General features: G+C 39.5%; 2 protein-coding genes across 3 annotated transcripts in view; one reads left to right on the top strand and one right to left on the bottom strand.

The window, feature by feature from the left end:
* The window catches only part of col27a1b (collagen, type XXVII, alpha 1b), a 68,911-nt gene extending 49,065 nt beyond the window's left edge, over positions 1–19,846 (top strand). The window contains exons 29-61 of one of the 2 annotated variants that reach the window (XM_061038413.1): positions 490–543; positions 966–1,010; positions 2,341–2,385; positions 2,538–2,591; positions 3,253–3,306; positions 3,394–3,447; positions 4,276–4,329; positions 4,539–4,592; positions 6,244–6,351; positions 6,449–6,502; positions 6,766–6,873; positions 6,955–7,008; positions 8,128–8,181; positions 9,198–9,254; positions 9,343–9,396; positions 9,476–9,529; positions 9,770–9,823; positions 9,928–9,981; positions 10,107–10,214; positions 10,302–10,409; positions 11,175–11,282; positions 11,379–11,432; positions 13,221–13,283; positions 13,437–13,490; positions 13,587–13,622; positions 14,115–14,132; positions 14,289–14,324; positions 15,715–15,738; positions 15,827–15,892; positions 16,051–16,210; positions 16,296–16,405; positions 16,967–17,185; positions 18,223–19,846. In XM_061038413.1, the coding sequence (XP_060894396.1) occupies positions 490–543; positions 966–1,010; positions 2,341–2,385; positions 2,538–2,591; positions 3,253–3,306; positions 3,394–3,447; positions 4,276–4,329; positions 4,539–4,592; positions 6,244–6,351; positions 6,449–6,502; positions 6,766–6,873; positions 6,955–7,008; positions 8,128–8,181; positions 9,198–9,254; positions 9,343–9,396; positions 9,476–9,529; positions 9,770–9,823; positions 9,928–9,981; positions 10,107–10,214; positions 10,302–10,409; positions 11,175–11,282; positions 11,379–11,432; positions 13,221–13,283; positions 13,437–13,490; positions 13,587–13,622; positions 14,115–14,132; positions 14,289–14,324; positions 15,715–15,738; positions 15,827–15,892; positions 16,051–16,210; positions 16,296–16,405; positions 16,967–17,185; positions 18,223–18,369 (2,376 nt within the window). In that variant the 3' untranslated portion in view covers positions 18,370–19,846. Of the gene's footprint in view, positions 1–489; positions 544–965; positions 1,011–2,340; positions 2,386–2,537; positions 2,592–3,252; positions 3,307–3,393; positions 3,448–4,275; positions 4,330–4,538; positions 4,597–6,243; positions 6,352–6,448; positions 6,503–6,765; positions 6,874–6,954; positions 7,009–8,127; positions 8,182–9,197; positions 9,255–9,342; positions 9,397–9,475; positions 9,530–9,769; positions 9,824–9,927; positions 9,982–10,106; positions 10,215–10,301; positions 10,410–11,174; positions 11,283–11,378; positions 11,433–13,220; positions 13,284–13,436; positions 13,491–13,586; positions 13,623–14,114; positions 14,133–14,288; positions 14,325–15,714; positions 15,739–15,826; positions 15,893–16,050; positions 16,211–16,295; positions 16,406–16,966; positions 17,186–18,222 lie in introns of both variants that reach the window. The other variant, XM_061038415.1, reaches the window with a different exon arrangement.
* A 281-nt stretch (positions 19,847–20,127) lies between these two features.
* On the bottom strand, positions 20,128–23,217 carry zgc:101858 (uncharacterized protein LOC449555 homolog). Its single transcript, XM_061038416.1, has 8 exons — positions 23,109–23,217; positions 22,793–22,963; positions 22,206–22,384; positions 21,370–21,463; positions 20,890–20,959; positions 20,761–20,797; positions 20,538–20,601; positions 20,128–20,337 (listed from the first exon to the last, which is right to left on the bottom strand). The coding sequence occupies exons 1-8, from the start codon at positions 23,130–23,132 to the stop codon at positions 20,179–20,181; spliced, it is 798 nt and encodes a 265-aa protein (XP_060894399.1). The 5' UTR covers positions 23,133–23,217; the 3' UTR covers positions 20,128–20,178.
* Between the last annotated feature and the right edge of the window lie 363 nt (positions 23,218–23,580).

Here is a 23,580-nt window from a genome sequence, read left to right as displayed (position 1 = left end):
TGTACAATATTCTTTCATGGAAAACTAGTACAGTCAACCCTTTAATATTTAATGACAGTGAAAAGTTTGGTTCCATTTTTAATGGTAAGAATGAATCATCTACAGGATTTGTGACCTTTTCTCAAAGCTTCTTTACAATAACCCCAGTGTGCAGGCGGCACCGCTGTGTGCGATCGCAGAAACATGGGGACAAAGTCTACCCAGTGTGGATTGGGCATCCTTCAAAGCTAATTTGTGGATGCCAAGTATTTGCAAAATAGCCACCATCTTTGGTGATGATGATGATGATGTCCCTCCAATGGAGGCCAAGCCACATATTCCAATCAAACCCAGAGAACTGCCTCCCAGGCTGAGTGTAATAGGGAGGACAAAAATGGAGATAAATTGGCCTAATTTATTGACTTAATATGTCAAACATCATGCGTCTCAGGCCTGTTTGAGGCCAATTTTTCCACAGATATTCATCAGTAACAACTTTTGTTTGAATAGGGTCCGTGGGGTCCTGATGGCCCAGTTGGGGAGAAAGGATCCGCTGGAGTAAAGGTAAGCCAGTAAAGATTAATAAACATTTTCAGAGTTTCTCATTCAAAGTATTTGGTTTCTTATCGATAGTACTTACCTAAAATGGCTATGAGTACTGTCTGGCCTTCAGCTTCTTAATTCTAAACCTGTCTCATGCAAAGTAAGGATGAACCAAATGGACCAAGTTTCTGTGGCAGAGGAAAAAGAAAATCAAGAGAACATTTATAAGCTGCTTTGTTCGTCAGGCTGTAATTATAAGACATTTTTAACTTCTAAAGATTTTGTAGAGGACATTCTTTGTTAACTACAAATCTAACAGCAGAACGTTAAATCACAGACTACTTAAATATTGATGGTGCTGGTGGTGCTTGGCAGGCAGGAACATTTTAACTCCTGAGGATTTCAGAATGCTAAGTGAACTGAGTTGGATGTTTTCTTTTCAGGGCCTCGATGGTCCTCCAGGAAAATTGGGCCTCTTTGGGGAGATGGTAAGGACAAACTTGTTCTTTAATGTCCCCTATTTGCAGAAAAAGTACATAAATAAACTACCACAAAAAGGAAAAAAGGCCAGAACAAGTTAAACATCCAACATTTTGCTGTTTAAAAAGCAGAATGGACTAAAAGTACAACAATTCTTGTTTTGGAGTTAATTTGCTTTGTGGGCATTCAAAATTGTAATGAACCAAAAATATTGATTATGTCCTGCTACATACAAGTGTTCGTATCATCATTCTGTTTCTGTTGGACCGAAAATAACATTTTACATCGCAATAATTATAATACATTTTCAGTGTTAAATAATATTCTTTAAGATAACAAGCAACTATTATAATCAACAACAACAACAACAAAAACAAGAACCTTTTCCCATTTGAAATGTTGTGGTGTAGAATTCTGAAGTTTAAAAAATGGAAACACTGTAGGAATATATATGTATTTTAAAACTTCTAAGCAATTTATCAAGGAACACACTGAAATTCTTACTCTCAAAGACAAAAAGTTTCCATTTCCAATCCTTTAAATGTAATTAGCAGTTCCTCTCTACTTTATATCATTTAAATGAAAAATCTTGGTGACAATAAAGACACTCTTTCACACAACCTGTGATTGGCATTTTTCACAATTTTATGAAATGTTAAGACCAAAGAGTTTAAGGAACAGATAGATGATTAGAATAACCTTAAAGGGGCTATATGTAACTTTTCACATGTATAAATAGTTTTTTATCGCACATTAATAAGCGAACGGTTAACTGATGTGAAAAAGTAGATGTTCACTGTCTATCTGTCATGCCTGTATACATTTTTTCCCCAAGTCTTATTTTCCACGAAAGCTCCAGGAAGTGACATTTTATGCACGTTCTCACCGTCCTCCTCACTCCGCTCCGCTTACAGAGATCAACAGTACAAACTCATCACACACTCCTGCTCTCAGCCAGTTTCTACCAAGACTGTCGTTTGTAGGATGGAGAATGAATACAGACACACAGACTCCTTCACAGACTTTCACATATGTACAGTATGTCCACTTACCTCGCGAGGGAGAGCGAGCAACAGGTAACTGGTGCAGTTCGCCTAACGGCCATGCGGTGTCGCTACAAACGCAGTATTTTTGAAAGTTACATATAGCCCCTTTAACTTTCAATCCTAAATGTATTTAACAGTCAACTGATGTGTATAGTTATTTAGACTTTCTGTCTAGTCTGTCAAGGAATCAAAATAGGCATTCACCACCAAATACACCAACAACAATATTCCAAAAACAATTTCCGTCTTTTAGCATAAAACTTACTTTTCCATTTGTGTTATTTTACTGCAGGGAAAGCTTGGCGAGCCAGGTGAAGCTGGGCCTAAGGGATTTCCAGTAAGTGATTGTGCCTAACAGAGGCATCTTTTAGGGTCAGTCTTCATTTTTTGGGATGGATTCATTTCGGGGAGAAGTGTTGGATAGGAGCACATGTTTGGGCCTGAATGCCTATAGTGTATGTGTTACATCTGTGCTTTGTTATTGTCTAGGGTATCCAAGGACCATCAGGGCCTCCAGGGGCCAAAGGAATAGCAGGAGAGCCTGTAAGTTTTTTGATTTACATGAATTTTGGATGCACACTTGAGAATAAACCCCACTATAAAAGACACTCTGTAATGATAATTTTTTTGTTAGATTTTTACTCCAACCTGTTCAATTATGTGAAATTTTGGAAGTTGAAAAATATCTTTGAAAGAGTTAAGTCGGAAACCTCTAGTGTCTCATTATCTAAAATAACTTGTGGCTCTCCAGCACCCACTGGGCACCCTCCTTCTTGCCCTTGCATATAAACTCTAAATTTCCACTTTGACACCTTTTATTCAGTGCCTCCCAGAAACCCATACCATGGTCAAAAAGCCCTGAACAACCAAATCCTCTTTCTCATGTCTGCCCTCGTCCCACAGACACAAACAGAGAAGAAGTGAGCCTGAGACAATTTGATTTACACCACCTCTTTCCTAGAAAGGCAGCTTTATTGTAGCCTGAAAACAGCAGGCCTGGTTCCATCACTTGCAGAAGCTTTGGCTCAGGGTTTTGAAGGCTCTTAGCCCTGCAGATTAACTTATCTCCACAAATCCACATTTTCTGCCTGGTTCTTATTTCTTTTCACATTTTTCCTCCTTGACTGTCACTTTTAGAAGTGTTTGTCCAAGATTTGAGAGTGCATTTACCCTTTTTTATTGATGCCTCTGCCTCCCCCCGCAGGGACCAGCAGGGCCACCAGGAACCATTGGACCACTAGGGGAGATGGGACCAATGGTGAGTTTGATCACACAGCGGGGGTTAGAACCCCAACAGATTTTTGTATTAGCACTGGATACTTAAGTCTATTATTGTTTTTCACAGGGGCCGACAGGGAAGGCTGGAGAGAGGGGACTGCCTGGTGAACGTGGAGAGAAGGTAAAGTTGACAATGGGCTATTGAGATTTTCATTGGTTCCTGAGATATTGGACAGTTAGATGGATGCTAATGTTTACACCGATGCTCTTAATGGTGACAGGTGGTCAATTTGAGCCTTTTTTAAGAACACAAATTATCTTTTTGGGAGACATCATTATCATGCAAAGTTGAATTTAATTCCATCAAACAAAAATCTAATGTCAGTTAAATACTGTCATGTGACCTGTTGAACTCTTGGACACTATCACAGTGTGTCTCACTTGCACTCCGTTCTGTTAACATTGAGGTTTTCCTGCAGAGCTTAGCATTAGAGCAACAACTTCAGCCAACTAGAAGACTGGAGAAGATCATTTTAAATCGTCTGGCTTTTTTCCTGTGAGATTGCATGTAGGATGAAGCATTACTAAGATGAAGGGAAATAGCCCAGAGAGTGACCAGTAAGTACTGCTAAGATAGCTAGGCAGAGGCTAAAAGTGAAATGTCATTATGGTAGATAAAGCTAGTTCTCTTACAAACTGTTTTAACTTTTACATATTTAGACTGCCACAGTACTTCTACATAACTAGAAACAGCCAATTAGAAATAATTGTGTCGTATTTTCCGATTGAGCAAAGAAAACTGAGTAAGATTGGTTCTGTTCACCGATGAAAATAATCAAATTAAATTGATCTTTTTTTCCATGTTGTTTATGTGCTTGAAGATATGTTTTCTGTACTTAGAATGTTAATTTGCATACCACGGATAAATGCTGAAAAGGCTAGTTTACACAAAGATACAACATATCTGAATGAAAGACTTAAACCGCTACAATGTTTCGTCTCATGACAGGGTCCTGTTGGTCTACCTGGGAATATCGGAGAGCAGGGTTTGATTGGCCAGAGAGTGAGCATCCCATGTTTTCCTTCTTTTATGACTTGAGTCATTTAAAATATGATGATTTATTTGGCAAACTACTAAAAAAATACTCTAAATCAGTTTCAGAAGGTATCAATGTTTGGCCTTCTACACATCTGTTTTTGTTTCTGTTGATTTTAGTCATTGCAAAACCAAAATCTATTCAATCTATAATCTTTGTGCGTTTCATCGATCAGGGGGAGCCAGGCATTGATGGAGAGGCTGGAACAAGTGGACCTGATGGAGCCAAGGCAAGTAAAAAAGACAGAAAGGACACATTTTGATTGACATGATTGTCAGTAACTTAACTCAATAAACACTATGGATTTTTTTTCCTGAAGCTTAGTGTCTGTGAACGCTCCTATTCACTGTAGCAGCTTCATGTTATTAGAGCATGCGGAGTATCGTACGTCAGATATTGGCTGTTGTACAATTGAAGCGGTATTGTTTTGACATTTAGTGAAAACAGACACAGGGGTTATTTTAAGAGCTCGTAAGTCTGGCAAGCACAGTGACAGGGAGAAAAAATGATTCAAAACACAAAAAGGCTGCCTATTCAGCAGCGCTACACTGCTCAAAGTATGGATGACAGACCCACAAACAGCTTCTGGCTCAGTGGAGGAGGTAAAATGTGAACTCACAGACGACTAGAATAGAGTCAACCTGGGAGTGTGTGGAGCTCTGTGCTGTACAGGACGTTTTCTGTTAGTCAGGAGAGTAAAACGCTCAGAGTGCCTCTTGGCCACTGTGAAGCTCCTGGATGGGAAGCAGCAGCTCAACAGGGATCTTGCAATGTTAACTGCTTAGAGAATTTAAGGCAGTGGGTTGTCATGGCTCATTGTCTTGACTGATTGGTGAAATTTAGAAGTAAAATTGAGCAAATAATCAGAGGATTCTGTAAATTATATCAGCTGCCTCCTACCAGTAGTCTGGAACAACATGAACATTAATTCTGATATGGTAGGAGTATCACGTGAGATCTATTATATAACAAAAGCTTGTTGTTCTGTATCTGTAAAATGAGATGCTTCAGTGAAGAGTCATTGTAATAAACATTCATTAGATTGAATTAGTCAGGCTTGTAAGAGCGTGGAGACCAGAACAAAATGGGAAACAAACTGTTTTTGGACACAGGACTTGGAACACAGGAGAAGCTACTGAAAATGTAATGAGTTCAAAGCTTTGCTGGACAGTTTGGGGCATGCTGGGAAAATGAGTCAAACAGTGCTGTGAAAGCGGTAGAGACAGTGCTGTTCTTTTGAATTTATCCAGGTCAGTTTGACATGTTAGCTGCTCACAGAACTGCTTGCCTGCTCTAAATGTTTGGTTTAACAACAGTTTTGTTCAGCAAAATTGCTTCAATACTGAGGCCCATTTGTGTCATCAAATGTACTGCTGAGCCTCAGACCACTATCAGGCATTAAGTGATGCTCTTGAACAACCTGTCAGGTCTCTGTGACATCCTATTTTCCATCGAACAAATATTTCCAAATTACTGTCACTGTTTTAAGTAGCCTTACTTCAGAATGATGTGTGCAGACTTTAATGTAGAACAGGCTGGGGAGCTTAGATGTACCCTGTCTAGATTTTATGTCTCTGCAGTGTTATATGATGTTTTAAGATTTTATTCATAACCTGCAACACTCCAAGAATCAGAATCTGACTCAGTTTTGGGAGACTGCATTTATCAGTTCTTTCTGACTGTTTGACTACCAAGCATCAAGAATAAGGGTGTCTAAGGTTTTATTGTACAGCTTCTTAAGGCCTTGTTATTACATTTTTGAAGACATTTGATAATTTGATAAAGTGCAATGTCATGTAGAGGATAAATAGCGTGGACATAACTTAGATTTTTTTGTAATTTCTGAAAATATTTTCTTATTTTGTATTTCTTCTTCTCAGGGAGAAAAGGGGGAACCTGGTCCAGAGGGTGCTATAGGAGACAGGGGGGAAATTGGTCTGAAAGGAAAGGAAGGACCTGTTGGTCCTCCTGGTCTGCTCGGTGTAAGGGTGAGTGTCTTAAAAGCTAACCCCAGTTTTCATTCAGTTCCCAAAAAGCACAGCTCTTTTTACTCGCTTACATCCCTGTTCGATTTTCTTTCACCAGGGTCAGGAGGGGAAACCTGGTAGAATTGGTGAGAGAGGAAAACTCGGAGAAAAGGTTTGTCAGTTCACTTACTTGCTTGCAGCTAAAAAAACACTTTTGATTTAGGAGTGTGTCTATTCGTTGTGCAAATGGTAGAATCGTTCTCTGGCGTGTCAGTAAACAAGCTGTATGGCCAATAACCTCCTAAAGGATGACGGTCAGAGTGCAGTCAAATAGACTTTCAGTATTGAATGTTTAAAATGTAAAAATGTGCTTACAATTCTTCATGAAAGTTTGTGTACTCAGTGAGTACTTGTTCATTTACTGCCTCTCTCCAGGGGAGCAAGGGTCACCAAGGACACCTTGGTGAGATTGGCCCAGTGGGTGAGCAGGGGGAGATCGGGTTTGTCGGGCAGAAGGGAGCAAGAGGAACTATCGGGCCAGTGGTGAGACATCCAAAAATGTTTAGATGGACATGTTTTGTTGCTTGTGGGTGTGTGCTGAACACTGTATTTATATTTCCCCAGGGTGCTCCAGGCAGAATGGGCCAACAAGGTGAACCAGGCATATCAGGTTATGAGGTACGCAGTGATGAAAAAAAAACATTTAGTTGTAGTTTTTACAAGTGAGGGACATACAGCAATTTGAGGTCTTTAATTTCAAGTAGTGACTACGAACATCTTTAGGTCTGGAGAATAAAGAGTTTTAGGAAGCCCTTCCTCTCTGTCTTTTGAACTGTAATATATTGTATGAAAATCAAAAACTTTTGTGGTTTAGGTAAATACAAGTAGGCTGTCTTGGTGATATGAAAGATGAAAGTGTGAAGAGGAAAAATGGAAGCGATTCAATAAATCCATCCATAACTCCATCCATAATTAAATCATCTTCTTACCCTCATACTGACTCTGGATGACAAAAAGAATACGTTTGGAAGGTATTTAATATGGATCTATTTTCCATATACAACATTATTGGAAGACAATATCTTCTTCCACTGTTGGCTGTATCCTCGAGTAAGATTATTGTTTCAAGCAGCAGTTGGATGAAAATCACTTTTGTTTTAGCGAATAACTTAACTTTCTGTAGTTGTGTTTCCCAGGGTAATATGTAACATCTTATCTTTATAATTGCTGTTGTGGTTAGAGGAAAAAGTACAACTTTAATTTATGTTTCTATTTAGTGTCGACCTGTAGATGGCAGAATGTTGTCACCAAATAACGTTTTAGGATAGGGAGGTCATACAAGGAAAAATACGTTTTGGTTTCCTGTGAGTTATTTCTGCTCCCAGCTAGCTAACTAACCATGACAATGAAAATGACACTTACTGTTTGTCAGTGTTTCTGTGTAAGATTAAACAACACACTTTTGCTCATTTATTTTGGAAATAAAATGTTATTATTAGTTGGTGAATGTGTATGCACATATCAGAATCAAGGTAACGTTTGAGGTGAGACATTGATCATGAGAAAACAGTATAATCAATTTGCCGTCACATATATCTAGACTTGAATGATGAATCACAAAACTGCATGGCAGGGAAGACATAGCGATGACGTTGTTGTATTTTCAGTGTTATCCTCTACTGCCACATGTGAATCAGTCTTACTCTTTACAAAATGAACATCATATATCACACATGTAATTAGAGTAAAGGAAGGGAGGTAACAGTTTTGAAATTAAACTCTTTCTCTTCGTCAAAGGGTCACATGGGACTGCAGGGACCTCTGGGACCAACGGGTCCAAAAGGTGAAAAGGTATAATCTAACAATTAAATCATGTCCCTTAGAGCTGTCTGCACTTTAGATTGTGTCTAACGAGCTCTGGTAACATGTAATGGCTGCAGTATTCAACAAACACTCACAAAGGCCATTGTCTTTGACTGCTCAGCCAGTTTTTCTGATGCATTGGACTTTTAAGTTGTGTCTCTAATTAGTGCTTCGCCTGCCTGTCTTATTGTCGTCACAGTAATCTTTAAGTCATCACTGATTTGAACCCAGACTGGTCTAATTAACTCAGCGCTGTGAAATGTATATAATTACCCAAACACCTGGACTTTTCTGCTCATGATTTTGGGGGCATTAGCACTTTAATTTGTGTTTATTTGACAGTAGCAGCACACAGTGAAACACACCACAACAGAGTTTAGCGAGACCTTAATTTGCATGTTTTTGTCCCTAGGCAGGAGCCATCTGGATGTTGATATTTTCTATTTTCTCTTTGCCAATAAACTGAAACGCTGCGTTTGCTCTCTAATTAAATCAGCATTATACAATCACATGGGTTGTTGAAAATTGTATTATCGTCAATTGGGAGAGTCAGGTAACTGGCATTAGCCTATGCTGCAGATAAATACAGCTCTATGTCACTGTTATATTAAAGCCTAATGCTTCAATATCCATGTAAGTCCCTGTTTGTTTGGCCCTTGACCATGACTAATCATTCTCATACTTTCAAATGCCTGTTGGGCACCTATTTTATTTATTTCATTTGACACATGCTGAGCACATGACTGTTAGAATCATACACACATCTGTAGTTATTGTTTAATGAATCCCATGAAGACCCTGAAACAGACATTGGCTCCATTTGTGTGGGTTCATTGAGGTTAATAGCGCATGTAATGATTTGCCCTTCGTATGAAGACTGCAGGATATGTTTCCATTGTTACACTCTTTTAAACAAAGCATGCATTGATTTTGCACAGACTTTTGGGTCTAAGTGAAATTCCATTGATTACCTTTGTTTGTCGGTTTCTGTATTGCTTGTTCAGGGCGAACAAGGAGACGACAGCAAGGCAGAAGGTCCTGCAGGCCCCCAAGGTGACAGAGTGAGTTTCTCACATGTACCGGATTTGTCCTGTTGTTTATTAGCGGTCCTCTAGTTTGTTTAATTAATGTGTTGCCAATTAAACTAAGGGTCCTCCTGGTGACCGAGGAGAGAGAGGAGAGGCTGGTGACCCCGGGCACACTGTGAGTGAGCTGACTTATTGTCTGCTTTTGTTTTAAGGTAAACTGGATTTCGTATACTAAAAAAATCATTGTTTTTCAGGGTCAAATAGGAGTTGATGGAAAGAGAGGTGAAGCTGGTGCCCAAGGAATTCCTGTAAGTGTCTCATTTATATCAGCACCTGTGTCAGATCAGACTTAAAGCTGCTCGTTTGCGCTTACTGTTTCCTCCTTTCTAGATCTCTGCTTGTTTTTTAATTACTCTCTGATGTACGCCGCTTTGGACAAAAGTGTCTGCTAAGTGAATTGTTGAATGTCTCTAAGATATACAAAGACTGTTTCAAATGGTTCAAAGCCAAGCTGTGTAATCCAAATGTAACAGTGATGATTATTTTAGGGACATCCGGGGCTAAAGGGACAAACAGGTTGGAAAGGATCCAAAGGTGACCAAGTAAGGACATAAATAACAGCTACGTGATTGGTATTGACAAAACTTGATATGTGTGTGCATGTAGCCATGTCAGAATTGTTGAACATGAACTCTTGATGCTACAGGGTCGGAAAGGAAAATCAGGGGCGAGAGGAGAATCTGGGCCCAAAGGACTACCAGTGAGTTGGACACGCTTTTTTATTTAAACATATAATCAGGAATAATTTCTAGTCAAGCATGTTCATATTACTATTTAAAACCAACGTTAGCTTTTAAATAAACATTTGCGATTGTCTTTTCTTAGGGTCCAGAGGGTCCTCCTGGTCCACGGGGAGTTGTGGGCAGGGAGGGACTTGAGGGCCCGCTTGGCATGGATGGACTGCCTGGTAAAGATGGAAGTAAAGGAGTAAAGGTGAGGACAGTTTCTTTAGTGTGTCTCTCAAGTGAGTACGAATAAAACCAGGTCTGATTGATTATGAGAACTCTGTTCTGTGTTTAGGGGGAGCAAGGAGAAGACGGAGACGTGGGCTCTCCTGGCAAACCTGGACTGCGGGGTACACCTGGTGTGATAGGACTTCCTGGAAGTCAAGGCTCCTTTGGGCCAAAGGTGAAAATGATGGGTGCACAATGGGTGTCATTTTTCTTCATTTTAGTTGATTGGATTCGGACTAAAAAGTATTGACCTTTATTCATGACACTCTTTAAACATGCAGTTTATCACAATATGTCGTTTTTTTTGGACCAATATCAAAAGAGAATTGCCAATTAAGCTTCAATCTGCCTCTCTAAGCAGCGTAATGTGGCCTTTATATTCTGAGGTTGTATCTAATCTGAAAGGCCAAACTCTGCATTTCTCCAAAGACCTCCTAATCAATGCAAGCATCCTGGGAAGCCAACAATATAAAAGAGTTGGCAACACTTTGATTTGCATTACCTTGCCAGTGATACATGAATTTTCCACGAGCATGATTTTCTGAAATACTGAGAGACTTTATTGTTGGCTTCATGTAATTGTCACTTCATGCCTATGGTTAGGAGACCATGTTCTGATCTTCTTTGGAATGTATCGCTGTTTAACATGCAAACAATGGCTCTACAGTATTTTGTAATTAGAATCTTAAAACTATTTAATAGATAAAAAAGCACCAGCCCATCACTGTCCAGATCCCACTTCAGTACCTGGTAGTGGTGCTTGTGCTCCATTAAATAAAAGTGCCTGTGTGCATTAGTGGGAAGCCAGTGAGGGATCACAAGCTGCTCTCCGCACTTCAGACTTTTACTGGTTTATCTGGGTGAGTGTTCAGAGGTTACAAAAGGAAGTGGAAAAAAGGAAGATATACATGTAATAGATGTGTGTTTTTGTATTTTTCAGGGTGAGAGGGGTCTATCAGGACAAACTGGTGCATCAGGAAAAAGGGGATCTGTTGGTGGGATGGGATTGCCAGGAAAACAAGGAGACTCTGGACCTAAAGGACAACCAGTGAGCACGACCTGTCAAAGAAATATTACATTTGAATTCCATGATATTACAACTTTTGGTGACGGTAACTATACTTATCCTTAATTTGTGTATCAGGGGGACACTGGTGAGCAAGGATTCCCAGGGGTGTTTGGTATGTTTGGACCAAAGGTAAGATCTCACATCATGCTTCAGTCAGTAGAGAGATGTTTGACATCAAATCACTCAGACCTATAGACTTTTCCAGTCAAGATAGAGTGTTTGACCTGTATGTAGAGTTTGGTGGCATCTAAAGGGGAGGTTGCAGGTCTTAAAGCAAGTCCCTGTAGAGCCAGTGTTTGGTCTGTCTACGCTGGGCTGTTGTGGCAGACTCCATGCAAGATGTCACACTCAGTCTGTGTTTGTAAAGCACTTTTTCTAAGTTAAAAACACAATTCCTATTTTCAGGTTATTATGTACTAATGAATATATATTTATGACTATGACACTTATTCATCAAATAGATCCCACTAACTCTACCACACTGGTCTTATAAAGTTAGCCTTGTGAAACGGCTGTGAGAGAGTAACATTACGCCAAAAGTAGTTTCTGGATTCAACTCGTCTTTTTGCTCAGGTACTTTTCAGTACCTGTTTGATTGTCTGAAATTGTCTGGTGGTACATTATATAATATGGTGTTCAGTAAAAATGGAAGTTTGAAGTTATTACTGTAACGTGCCTCAGGATGACATCTGCTACAACATAAGCCTGCTTTACTTCCAGCCCTGCTGTCTGGTAGATTATTGACAGCTGAAGAAACAGAAGCTCACTCTTTAATTTGAAGCCCTGAGAGGGATGTTGGATATGTCACTACAGAAGAGGGTGAACAAGAGTGTGAAGCAGATGATCTTTGTGTTTGGTTTTAGTCATGCTTTACATAATTAACAATAAGTGAGATTAATTAGAATTAAGACCTAAAATAAACTGTGTGAATATAGAAGTCATGACGTTATTATGAATGCATAGATGGGTAAAAGCATCATTATTAAGCATACTGTATATAAGATGATACTTTCACGTATTTACAATATGGTAGTCATGTTAGTTGTATTAAGCTTTCCCTCCTAGTTTCTGCCTCAGAACCAAGCGATCTTAATGAGCGTTAATTCTTTATGGAAATATAAAAGGGAATTCAGAAAAACATCATAGTTGAAAACCATGAATTGAAGAGTAGAATGAGTTCAAACCAACACACGAGTGTTGAGAATGGACACAGCTTCAACAAAGTAAGACAATTTATATGAAATCTTAATCTTTATCAAAAATCCATGGTACATGTACTTCAAAGCAAAATGTGGTAATGCTCTCTGTTAAAAAAGAAATGACAAAGTGACAAACTTTTATAGTAGTCTTCTAAGTAAACTTTATCTTTGAGTGTGTTTCTTTTCAACACACCTGGAGTCACAACAACAATCAATTACCATACACTGACAATTGTGGATACTGGTATAACTAACCCCTAGCCCTAATAAAAATGTATGTCCTTTCTGTTCTGTTGTGTTTTAATCCTACAACAGAGACAGGTGTGGCTGGAGTTATCCAGTTTTCAATTTTACTATGCAGATGTATGCGATAAAATTTGTGAATGTGGTATTCCAGGAATACCTGGAGGGACTACTTTCAAATTTGGCACCATCGTCAACTTGGGCCTCAGGATAACCTGATTCCATTTTGGTGGTCAAATATCAATGTCACAGAGAATTTACACCCAACAAATACTATTACCTTTGTTGACTTCTGTTGTCATTGAGTAAGATATATTATGTTGAATGGCTGTTAAGCATTTACCATGGCAGCTGACCTCATTTTTGAACATAAAATGTCTTACCCAAGGACAACAGAAGTCACAGAGGTCATTGATGATTTCATATAGGTTAAATCTACCCCTACCACCCTAAAAAAATGTTTTGGGTTTTCCAGGGGCCCCTGGGAGACATTGGCCCGGCAGGGATACAGGGACCGAGAGGACCCCGTGGTTTGATGGTAAGATGAAGATTAATGTGTGTTGGCAACTAAGTGCGATACTCCAGATAATTGAAGTGCCCTAAATCCAAACTTCACATGACAAATATGAACTTCTTGATCAGATACTCCATCACATGTGTCCTCAGTAACTAACATACCTCCTCTTCCCAGGGAATGAAGGGAGCTCTGGGCCCCGTCGGCATCATCGGCCCCAGCGGTCACCCAGTATGTATCTCATATCTCATCCTAACTGCTGAGCTTTATGTCTCTGTGCTTTCTGGCAGTGATGGAGTGATCCTCTGTCTCCTTTCTCTCCATCAGGGACCCCAGGGTGACAAAGGAAGTCCAGGAGAGACGGTGCGTGGCACGGTGTTTTTGATGAATCCTTTTTCTGTCTGTACTGTGAGCACAGAATAGGGTACTTAGTATGGAGACAGCACACCACTCAGCCTCTTTGCCCACAGCGCTTTTCATTTCCTATTGTGCTTTGCTGTTTGTTGTTACACTCACAGTGACACTTAGCTGCTGTGGAATTCCTGTCAGGGTGATAAATGTTGGCTGCATGCTCGTCTCAAGCTTTTTAAGAGGTTTGTTGAGCCCTCATTCAAAGACATAATGCGCTATTCACTCCTAAAATGCCAAAATTCATGTTTAGGGTTGCTGCATGGAAATAGAATCGGCTGTGTAGGTATGCATGCTTGAAAGGAAGGACTACAATTCACATACAGCAGAAAGGCAATAGTGCTCTTCACATGATGGAATACTATCTGGTCTTCCCTCAAACCTATTGTCTCATTGTGGCATTGTTCACTTATGAATATTGATTTATTTTTCTTTCATCTCCAACAGGGGTCGCAAGGACCAAGAGTAAGTAATTACTCACTTGTGTAGCTTAATCATTTTTCTTTGTGCAGGCCTATGGTCTGCTCAGTACTAGAAGGGATGAATTAACTACTTTATCATCTTCTATAAAGGCCAAGCTCTATATAATGTGAAGCCTAATGTGGCAATTCAATTTTTCAGGGCTCTTCAGGCCCCAGTGGACCACCTGGACCCCCAGTGAGTACTCCATTATTTATTTTGTACACATGGAAAGAATGACAGATTTTCTTTCCATTCAATCCACTATTGATTTCAGTATCTTGACCATTGAAAACAATGAAGTGAGAAGTATACCTGGTAAAAGATATAGAGCTGAATTAGAGGCTAATTGCACACAACTGTCTCTTTATAATATTATTGACTCTATATAAATATTGGCGACGTGTCTCAACCTACAGCAGTTATGAGGCCAAACTACCTTACGTGATGAGGGCCGACACATTGCGCTGGTGATGTCATCTGAGGGACAGGAGTTGTATGGATCAGTTGATGGAGCCCCACTATTGACGTCCTGCCCCTTTCGCTGACCAAAACACACATTTATCAAACAAATCCTTATGTCGGTTTGAATCAGACACTTAATCACAGCACAACTAGAGCCGCTTTTGTTTAAAAGAGCTGTCAATCAAGGCTTTAAACTCTTTCATCGTCAGATAAATTTAAATTACATTGTACAAAAAATCAACACTTTGACATAAATAAGCATGATAAGAACTAACGATAAGAACTAACTATAACAACAGAGATCATGTTTGAAAAAATTATTGTTTTTTAAATTTCTAGTTTAGCCCTTGTCCCAGCTGTTAACATGGAGGAGGCGGAGCTTATGACCAATACTGCAGCCAGCAGGTGGAGCTCCAAATGTTGTCTATCATAAGAATCAGTCTTCCAATGCAAAAAGAATGCCAAAAAATTCTCTATGGTTTTATGAAGCCATGAACAGCAGTTGGCCATGTTTATGAGTTTGATCATTTGATTTGTATATACATTTGTTATCTTATTAGAATGACCTAACAAGGTTAAACAAAAGTTAGATTGTGTCCCCACCATCATTAGCAGTGTTTTTTTTTTTTTTACCTCTCATTTGCTGTTTATCCTTAAAACAGTCCAGACTCTTGGTGGATCTGATGACACACGAGGTGTTCAGATCTAGTACTTGCACCAAGAACTAGACTCTGCTGTGGGTATAGTGTAATGAGCATGGAAAATATGCATCTCCACCCTCGCTAAAATGTCAGCATATTACATGAATTATTAAGTGATTTATCTAACTTTTGAGCGAGAAGCTTGTTTTCCACTGTGATCTCATTCAAAAATCAGTTAGCCGGCGGCTCTTCTTTTCTGCCTAATTTCCTGTGCGTTCATGCCTCATTTCCTGTGCATTCATTATTGTTTATGTGCATATCTGCATATTGAGTGACACTTGAGGAAAACACAAACCAACAGTGTGATTAGGATTTACAGAACTCTTCCTGAACACAAACACTGAGTGGCTGTTGCACTGAAAGGGAAGTGAAGAAAAAAAAACTACACACAGTATAATACAGGTTTCTTTTTTTGTTTTCAGGGTCTTTCCAGCATTCTTTCACTTGTAAGTACCTTTTAGATAACATGTCAGTTAAAAGTAAAACATGACGATAGCTGTTGTTCACTTCTTGTCTTGCTTTCTTTTTTGATAGCAAAACGAGGCTCTCGGTGTCGCCTTCAAAGTCATTATTGATTCCAATGCTGCACTGAGGCCACAGGTTAGTTTGGATCAAGAGCAAAGTTCGTTGTTATGATTATGTTGGTTTTCATTTATGTCGGAGAGTCTGAACACACAAGAACAAGCTAGAAAAAAAATTAAGTCTGTCAAAATGTTTTTTTTTGGTTTTTTTAACATCTTTTTTACATCTTGTGTCAGATCATGGACATGCCCATGTTAGACCAGGGCACAGAGGTCCTCAAGACCTTGCAGCACCTCAGCACTCTGATCCGAAGTCTGAAAAACCCGCTGGGAACCCGAGACAATCCTGCAAGAATCTGCCGAGATCTCTACAACTGTGAACAGAGGATGCATGATGGTGAGGAGAAAGTCCAACCCTTTAGTGATTACTGTGCAAATATTCACTGTGTACATTCATCAGGAGCCCTTTTTTTCCCCGACAGGAACTTACTGGATCGACCCGAACCTCGGCTGTGCTGCTGACACCATGGAGGTTACATGCAACTTCACTGGAGGAGGACAGACATGCCTGAAACCCATCACAGTATCCAAGGTATGGTTTTTACATTTAGCCCTGTACCTCATCGAGACAGAACTATCAGTCAAATGTATACTTAAGATCACTTCAGGAGCTGACTTTACAGACAGTGGTTGTTAATTAAATTCATGATTGATTGTGTAAGTGGGATAATATTCTCATGTTGTCTTTTAGGAAAGAATGTCTCAATAAACATAAAACCTTTGGTTTGAATGATGTTTGTGTGATCAATTATAGCAAGTACAGTGCAGAGCTATTCTTCCAACGTTAGGTGTTTTTATGGATAGAGATTGTAATTAATCTTGAGGTGTCCCATTTAGCTCTATTGGGTAAGTCACGTTTTAAAGCCCACTCAGTTTTCAAGTAAAGCTCTCGAAACTCTCTTTAGTTAAATGAAATAATGAACAACTGATTAGTCTGTTACCAACTCTAATATTTAATAATCAATTTCAAGATGACAACATCTGAGTTCAGTTATTATCATTTACGTTAAATGTCGGTGAACAACATGATCATTAACACAAGCTCATTTTCCTGATTGTGATTATTTGAGAAACTTGTATTCTTTCTTCATAGTTGGAAATAGGAGTGGGACGTATCCAGATGAACTTCATCCATCTTTTGAGCACCGAGGCTGTGCAGCATGTCACCATTCACTGCCTCAACACCCCTGTGTGGGCAGCAGGACCCTCCCTGCAACCTTCATCTAGAGCTGTGAGCTTCAAGGCTTGGACCGGGGAGAAGATCCAGGCAGGAGACCTCCTGGAGCCGCACATTCCAAAGGATGACTGCTGGGTATGCATTATCACGTTGCATGGATTCTGATTAGTGCTTTAATGTAAACCCTTTAGGTTCTAAATGAAATCACAGTTAAATTAATACTTTAATATTTGGGAAATACTGGAAATATATATGTTTGTTGGTTTAAGAACAGCTGTTTTAAATTAAAATCAATGTTAATTTAACATTCAGATTTAGTCACCCAACTACACGGGGAATCTCCAAGTATTGAGAGGAAGCCAATGAAGAGTTAGCTTAACATAAAGCCTGGAACATAGAGGGAAAAGCTAGTCTGGCTCTGTCCACAGCAACAACCAAAAAAAGAAGAAAATCACTTCTGTAACTCACTAATTATCAGTGTTTTAATAATGAAAGCAACACATTGTGGTTTGGCTGTGTGTTTTGTGCTGTAACTCTTTCATAACCAGGCGTAGAGACTTCATTGAGTCTCCACATAACTCTATCCAAAACACCTTTAAATCTTTTATAATTCTATTAGTGGACTGATTGCAAAACTTGATACAACATGAAAGTAAACTTTGAACTGTAACTTTTTTCTGTGCTCTGTGCCTTGTCCTGTCCTAGCTCTAAAGTTACCCCACAACATTTACAACATTTGTTCTTAGTTACCTCCTGTGGTATCTGGCTCAGCAGATAGTTTTGGTTTTATTTGACCAAGCTTTTTAAGACATCTGTTTGTGATATAAACTCGCCCACAACCCAATACACTGTCAGTTAATAGAATCTAGTTTGACATGCACATGGCAGTGTCCCCGTTCTTCTGACTAATCCATAGACAGAAAGTAGTTTCAAAAGCAAGTGAAGTCAGGCAAAGACGTCTGTGGATTATTCAAACTAACTGGGGGATTGTTTGTGAAAAGGCAAGTCGGTATTGAATTTTCAAAATGTTTAGCTGCATTTTTTTGCTATTACAACAAATCAAATCCTGCTTTCATTCAAATCCTTTTAAAGTGCATACAAAATCAAAACAATCTTCATGGCTAGTTAGTTCAAAATCACACCATGTGACATCATACAACCTTGATTTTCAGATCAAAGATGGCCGCTGGCATCAGACCCACTTCGTCTTCCAGACCCAGGACCCAAACTTACTCCCCATAGTGGATGTGTACGACCTTCCCAACACAGAGCCTGGAGCGAGCTTTCACCTGGAGGTTGGACCTGTGTGCTTCTTATAAAGCCCTGTGCAGGCGTGGTGTGAAAATACTACTCAGTGGAGTGACTGAGTGAAGGTGGGCAGACGCATGAGGGAGACTCATGCTTCAGTGGATTCCAGAGTAAACTTACCCCCATTTTCTCTCCACAAAATATGCTTGGACTGCAGAAACAGGAGGGGGGGAGGGGGGCGCCAGAGAGAAGTCCCAGTAGAACAAACAGAGATAAGACTTCAAGCACTAATCAGCCTATGGAAAACAATAAGATATAATAAGCTTCTTTCTCAGAGACTTGTTTAAGTGACACAAGACCTGAAGGCCCTGTGTGGAAAGAAGTCATATGGAGCTGTAATTCTGTCATCTCTCGGGCCATGTTGTACCATAATTTCTTCACGGCCTGATGGGCGATTTTGTCAAAACTTTTTTTTTTTTTTTAAAGAGATCTGTACAGAAACATGGAACTGTTCCCTCTGCAGATGCAATGATTCCTATTCTAATGTTGAAGTATTATTTATACATGTATATGTGCTGTATATTGTAATATAAAGTTTGATTGTTATTGTTCCACAGCCTGTAGGCATATACAGTTTCACAACACATCACTCATTCAGGTATACAGTGTGCCTCACACACACAGGAGCACTGCCCAGCTATGTCTTCTTGAGACTCTGATAACTATACAGTGCTGAAAGAAGCTGTGTTCATACATTTTATTTCTTCACACAAACATCTGCAGTGTGGTGCTTTCCATGTTAAAGTAAGTCGAAGCGTGTCTGTAGTGGAAGTGTGACCAGATGCTACCTCGTCCTGCGCCTCTCATCTCACAACAAAACAAGAAGACTTGATGTCCTTTAGTCATGGGTGAAGCAGAGGTGACAGAAGGTGCTGCAACAGTGGAACTCGTGTGATAAACTCTTGTCAGCTCTCAACAAAAGCTAAATCTTACCAAAAAAAGGGAAGACTGTAAAACAAGTAATAAACACAAAGGCTACATCCATTAAATTACTTTTTTTAAATTACATTTTTAAGAAAGAATTGTAACTTTTTCAATATATTTAGTACCATCTGCAGATCTCTCTTAATGTAAATGTCTATAACTATACAACCTTTATTATTTACGATTGATTCTATTTAAATTTTATTTAAATTCTTATAAGCTTTCCAGTTGAAAACCAGGTATAAACGTCAGTTGTAACACTTTTTTGAGCTTTAAGGATTCTCCGGCCTGTGTGTTTTAACTCAACTGTTTAGATAATGAGCTGTATTTCAGGACAATATCATCCGTTTTTTTTTTTTTTTACTGTCTATCAATTGTTATTCAAAAGTGCAGCAATGGTTGGTTTCACCAATCAATAAACTCAGAGGATTTCTTAGAATACACAACAAAAAACTACCATTCTACATGTACTCAAAGTCCTTCTTTCCATACAGACATTCAATGCTGTGTGAATGAAGTCGGATGACTCTCCAGGTAATTCAATAATAAAAGTCTGAAACCTTTCGTTGATCTTCAGCTGTCATATTTTTCCATCACAACTTCACAGCAAAGTGAGGAAACATAATTGCATTTAAACAACGGCAGTGCGTTTGAGCTCCCTTCACATAAATTAAGACACCATTTTTTTTTTTTACCACTGTTAAAACAACACTTAGTAAAACTGTCTCTTTGAAGTAAGACCTTGTTTTTTCCGAACAAAAGTTCCCCTCCGAGCAGTTTTACTGACATCAAGGAGACTCTTTCAACTGCAACACTATTTGATACAAAACCACAGGCAGACTTGGGAGTTTTGAAGCACTATATTAGCAGACTGCTGAATCACACCATACATGGTCTTATCTCGGGCACATGGCATGGCGGCCCCCGTCAATCGGAAGGTTTACTCCTGTGATGAAGCTGGCAGCGTCAGATGCAAGGAAGGCAATGCTGTGAGCCACTTCATCCACCTCTCCCGGTCGACCGAGGGCGTGGGTCTGCTTACACTTTGCAAGAAACTGTTAGTAAAGATGAGCCGAATGAGAATATGTTTTCCCCAAAATAATTTGTAGAATTCTGCTATAGAAAATGGGTATTTGCCCAATGTCATTAACACTTTTATTTGTATAATCGCATGTTAGGATGTTAACATGGAGTCCAACACTCATGTACAGAATCTCTAAAGGGACAGGTCAGTTTTAGTGACTTGATGTGTTACCTGTGCATACTGGTCGTCATCTAGTCCTGCTCTCCTGTGGACGTCTGTGATGATCACACCAGGGCTGAAGAGATGCAGCATGAACAACATTACAACATTAGGCCGTCACAAATGGTAATTAACATCAGAAACATCTCATATGATTGATTTGATTAATAAGTTTGTATTAAGGTCAATGACTGAACACAGAAGACTCCATACGGTTTACAGTAAACACACTTACCAGACAGAGTTCACTCTGACCTGCTTACATGCAAGTTCTGTATATAAAACAAATGAGTCCTGTTATTTATACTGGGACATTTAAGGCTCTGTGCAAACTGTGTGTGAAGAAAAAAAAAGTCTCACTTACCAAGTGCTATACAACGTGTGAACTGATCAATGGCAGACTTGGACATGCAATATGCCAGCACACCAGGGAACTACAAAGAGCAAACAACAGAGGAAACAGAGGATCAGACAATAGTGAGGAACAAATGTAGGGGAACATCTGTGGCCCTGTTTACACCTGGTATCAACATGTGGTTTCAGTGATCTGATCACAAGGGGCAGCACTTGATTAAGAGCATTCACACTTTGAATACTACTGCAAATGATGTCCCTTGATCGGGTGGTCCTTAATGTGGCCCAGGACAAATGAGCATTTACACTACCAAACCAATGTGAACAAACCACCTGTGTGTGCAGCGTGAGGGATCGGATCTCAACGTGTCATCAGGAACGCATTGGGGTGTCTAGTTTTGAAGCTGTCCCCTGTGATCTGAACACCAGGAGGGATGTTAATGCAAGGTGTAAACGGGTGTTGTTTAGTGTACAGCTGGCTAACACTCACTGCTCTCTGTCCATTGACACTGGATACATTGACAATGGAGCCTTTGGTCTTGATCAGGTGAGGCACACAAAGCTGAGTGAGGTGGTACACCGATCTGAAATATGAAACAAATGGTGATAACCAAGATGACTGAACATGCACTTAAATGGCAATCTTTTGAGGAAGTACTTGTAGTCTTCAGTCTGTTTAGTACATTAGATACATGCTCAGCATGATAATAGCAGAATCAGTCCAACAGCCACTTACTCATATGGGTTAGCTAGTTCAATAGTGCTATAGTATGGATCTAATGTTGCTGATGATAAAATCATTTTTAAATCAATAAAATAATTTCCCAATCAATATTTTGTTTTTAATTATGCATTTCCTAGGTAATTAGCCGTATTATAAGCGGGATAATGTACAGTGAGCGGGCTGTTGATCGCAGAATGGAACCCCAGCAGGGTGAACAGGACTTGGATATAAGTCGAGGGGTCTTGATCCCCCTGAAAGGATTGCTGTGCGATAAAAAAAACCCTTAACAATTAACAGAGAAATACCTCTTCACAATCAATTATTGCCACTCTGAACATTTGTTATTTAACTTTGAACATCAATTGAAAAAAAGCAGACAAATTATTCTAGTTTTTATAGGTGCTGTACCTAAAAAATATAAAATGACACTTTCCATCTTAAGTCCTTGTTAGTACATAACTCATCTATGAATGACTTCAGCTAACTTAAAATGCAACACTATATTTAACAGCTGTCCCATTGGGCATATCCCGGCTTGAGAACACTACGTACCTTAGTAGATTTGGCACAATTATTTCTTGATTGTTTTTTTGAAATCCTACCTTACATTGATGTTCATGACTCTGTCATACTGAGTCAGGTCTGTCGTCTCGATGCTGCCCATGGCCAGGATACCGGCGCTGTTGACCAGGACGTCAAGCCGTCCAAAGTGAGCAACAGTTTGCTCCACTGTTTTCTTCACAGTCTCCTCATCTGTAAGGTCTCCAGGAACGAGCAGGGGCTAAACACAGAGGTGCTTTTATTATGCTCTGACTTAACATGCATTTTTGCACAGGCATGTGAAACTTTATACTAAACAAATCACTTTATAGTATTTACATGATAAAATAAGATTGTTTGCATGTGTTCAAATGAAGTAGTTCATGTATGCTGGTTTAAAAAATGGATACTCTATATCATCTACATGTAATAACATTTGTTAACAACCCATGCTGCAAAAGTATGTAAAAAAAATTAACCAATTTATTTACATTTTGACTTATAGAGGTGAAAAGACGTTGTCCTCATTTTCAGGTGTCTATTTGTCCACACAGAACTACATAGGAACTTTGGTCCAGTGTCAACATGTCTGCACTGTTACATGTTTCCTGAACTTGGTCACATTATAGTGATGTTGAGTGTGAGTTACCTCCTCTGCTCCACTGTCGGTGCACTGTTTGGCTATCTTTTGGAGATTTTCCACGTCGCGGCCGTTCAGAGCCAACAGAGCTCCCAGTTTAGCGAACAGGACGCTCGTACCTGCACCGATACCAGAGCTGGCTCCAGTTATCAGGGTCACTTTCCCCTTTAGGGAAGACACCTAAACACATACACACACGAGCTAGAGTTACCAATATATCCATGAACAGAATGTGAATAGGCCATAAACATACTTGCCAATTATTTAAGCAATTTTAGAACGACAATTAAACACCGGTATAACATATGCAAGTAAGTCAACGTACTTTAAATGCATCTTCTGCAGCCATGATTCAGTTTAGTGCGGCGTGTTTCGTCCACCAGTGATGACGCAATATGACGCATGCGGTACATAACGATTTGTAGTTTATTTGACTACACCACTCATGTCCCAGACCAGGGATGGGGCAACTTTGGTCACAGAAAGGGGCCACATTCATTTAATTCTCACCGCCAGAGGGGCCAAATTGTAGAATACAAAAAACGATTACAGTCGATTATGTCTCAAATGTATCTCAACATATACCAGTGATCAAATATTATTATGGACATATTTCTGGTTTTCACTATTTCATGGCAGATTTTGTCATCTTCTCTTCATGTTTCCAATTTATTGATATGTCAAAATTGACCTGAGGGCCACGTTGAGGGTTGATGGGGGCCGCCAGTTGTCCAACCCTGTCCCAGACCTTTAAACACACCTCCAGAAAATGTCACTATGAATTTGTGAGACACTTT

This window comes from Labrus mixtus, chromosome 5, assembly GCF_963584025.1.
Source record: "Labrus mixtus chromosome 5, fLabMix1.1, whole genome shotgun sequence".
Classification (NCBI taxonomy): domain Eukaryota; kingdom Metazoa; phylum Chordata; class Actinopteri; order Labriformes; family Labridae; genus Labrus; species Labrus mixtus.
The sequence above is the reverse complement of the archived record's forward strand: the minus strand, read 5'-3'. Positions and strand labels throughout refer to the sequence as shown.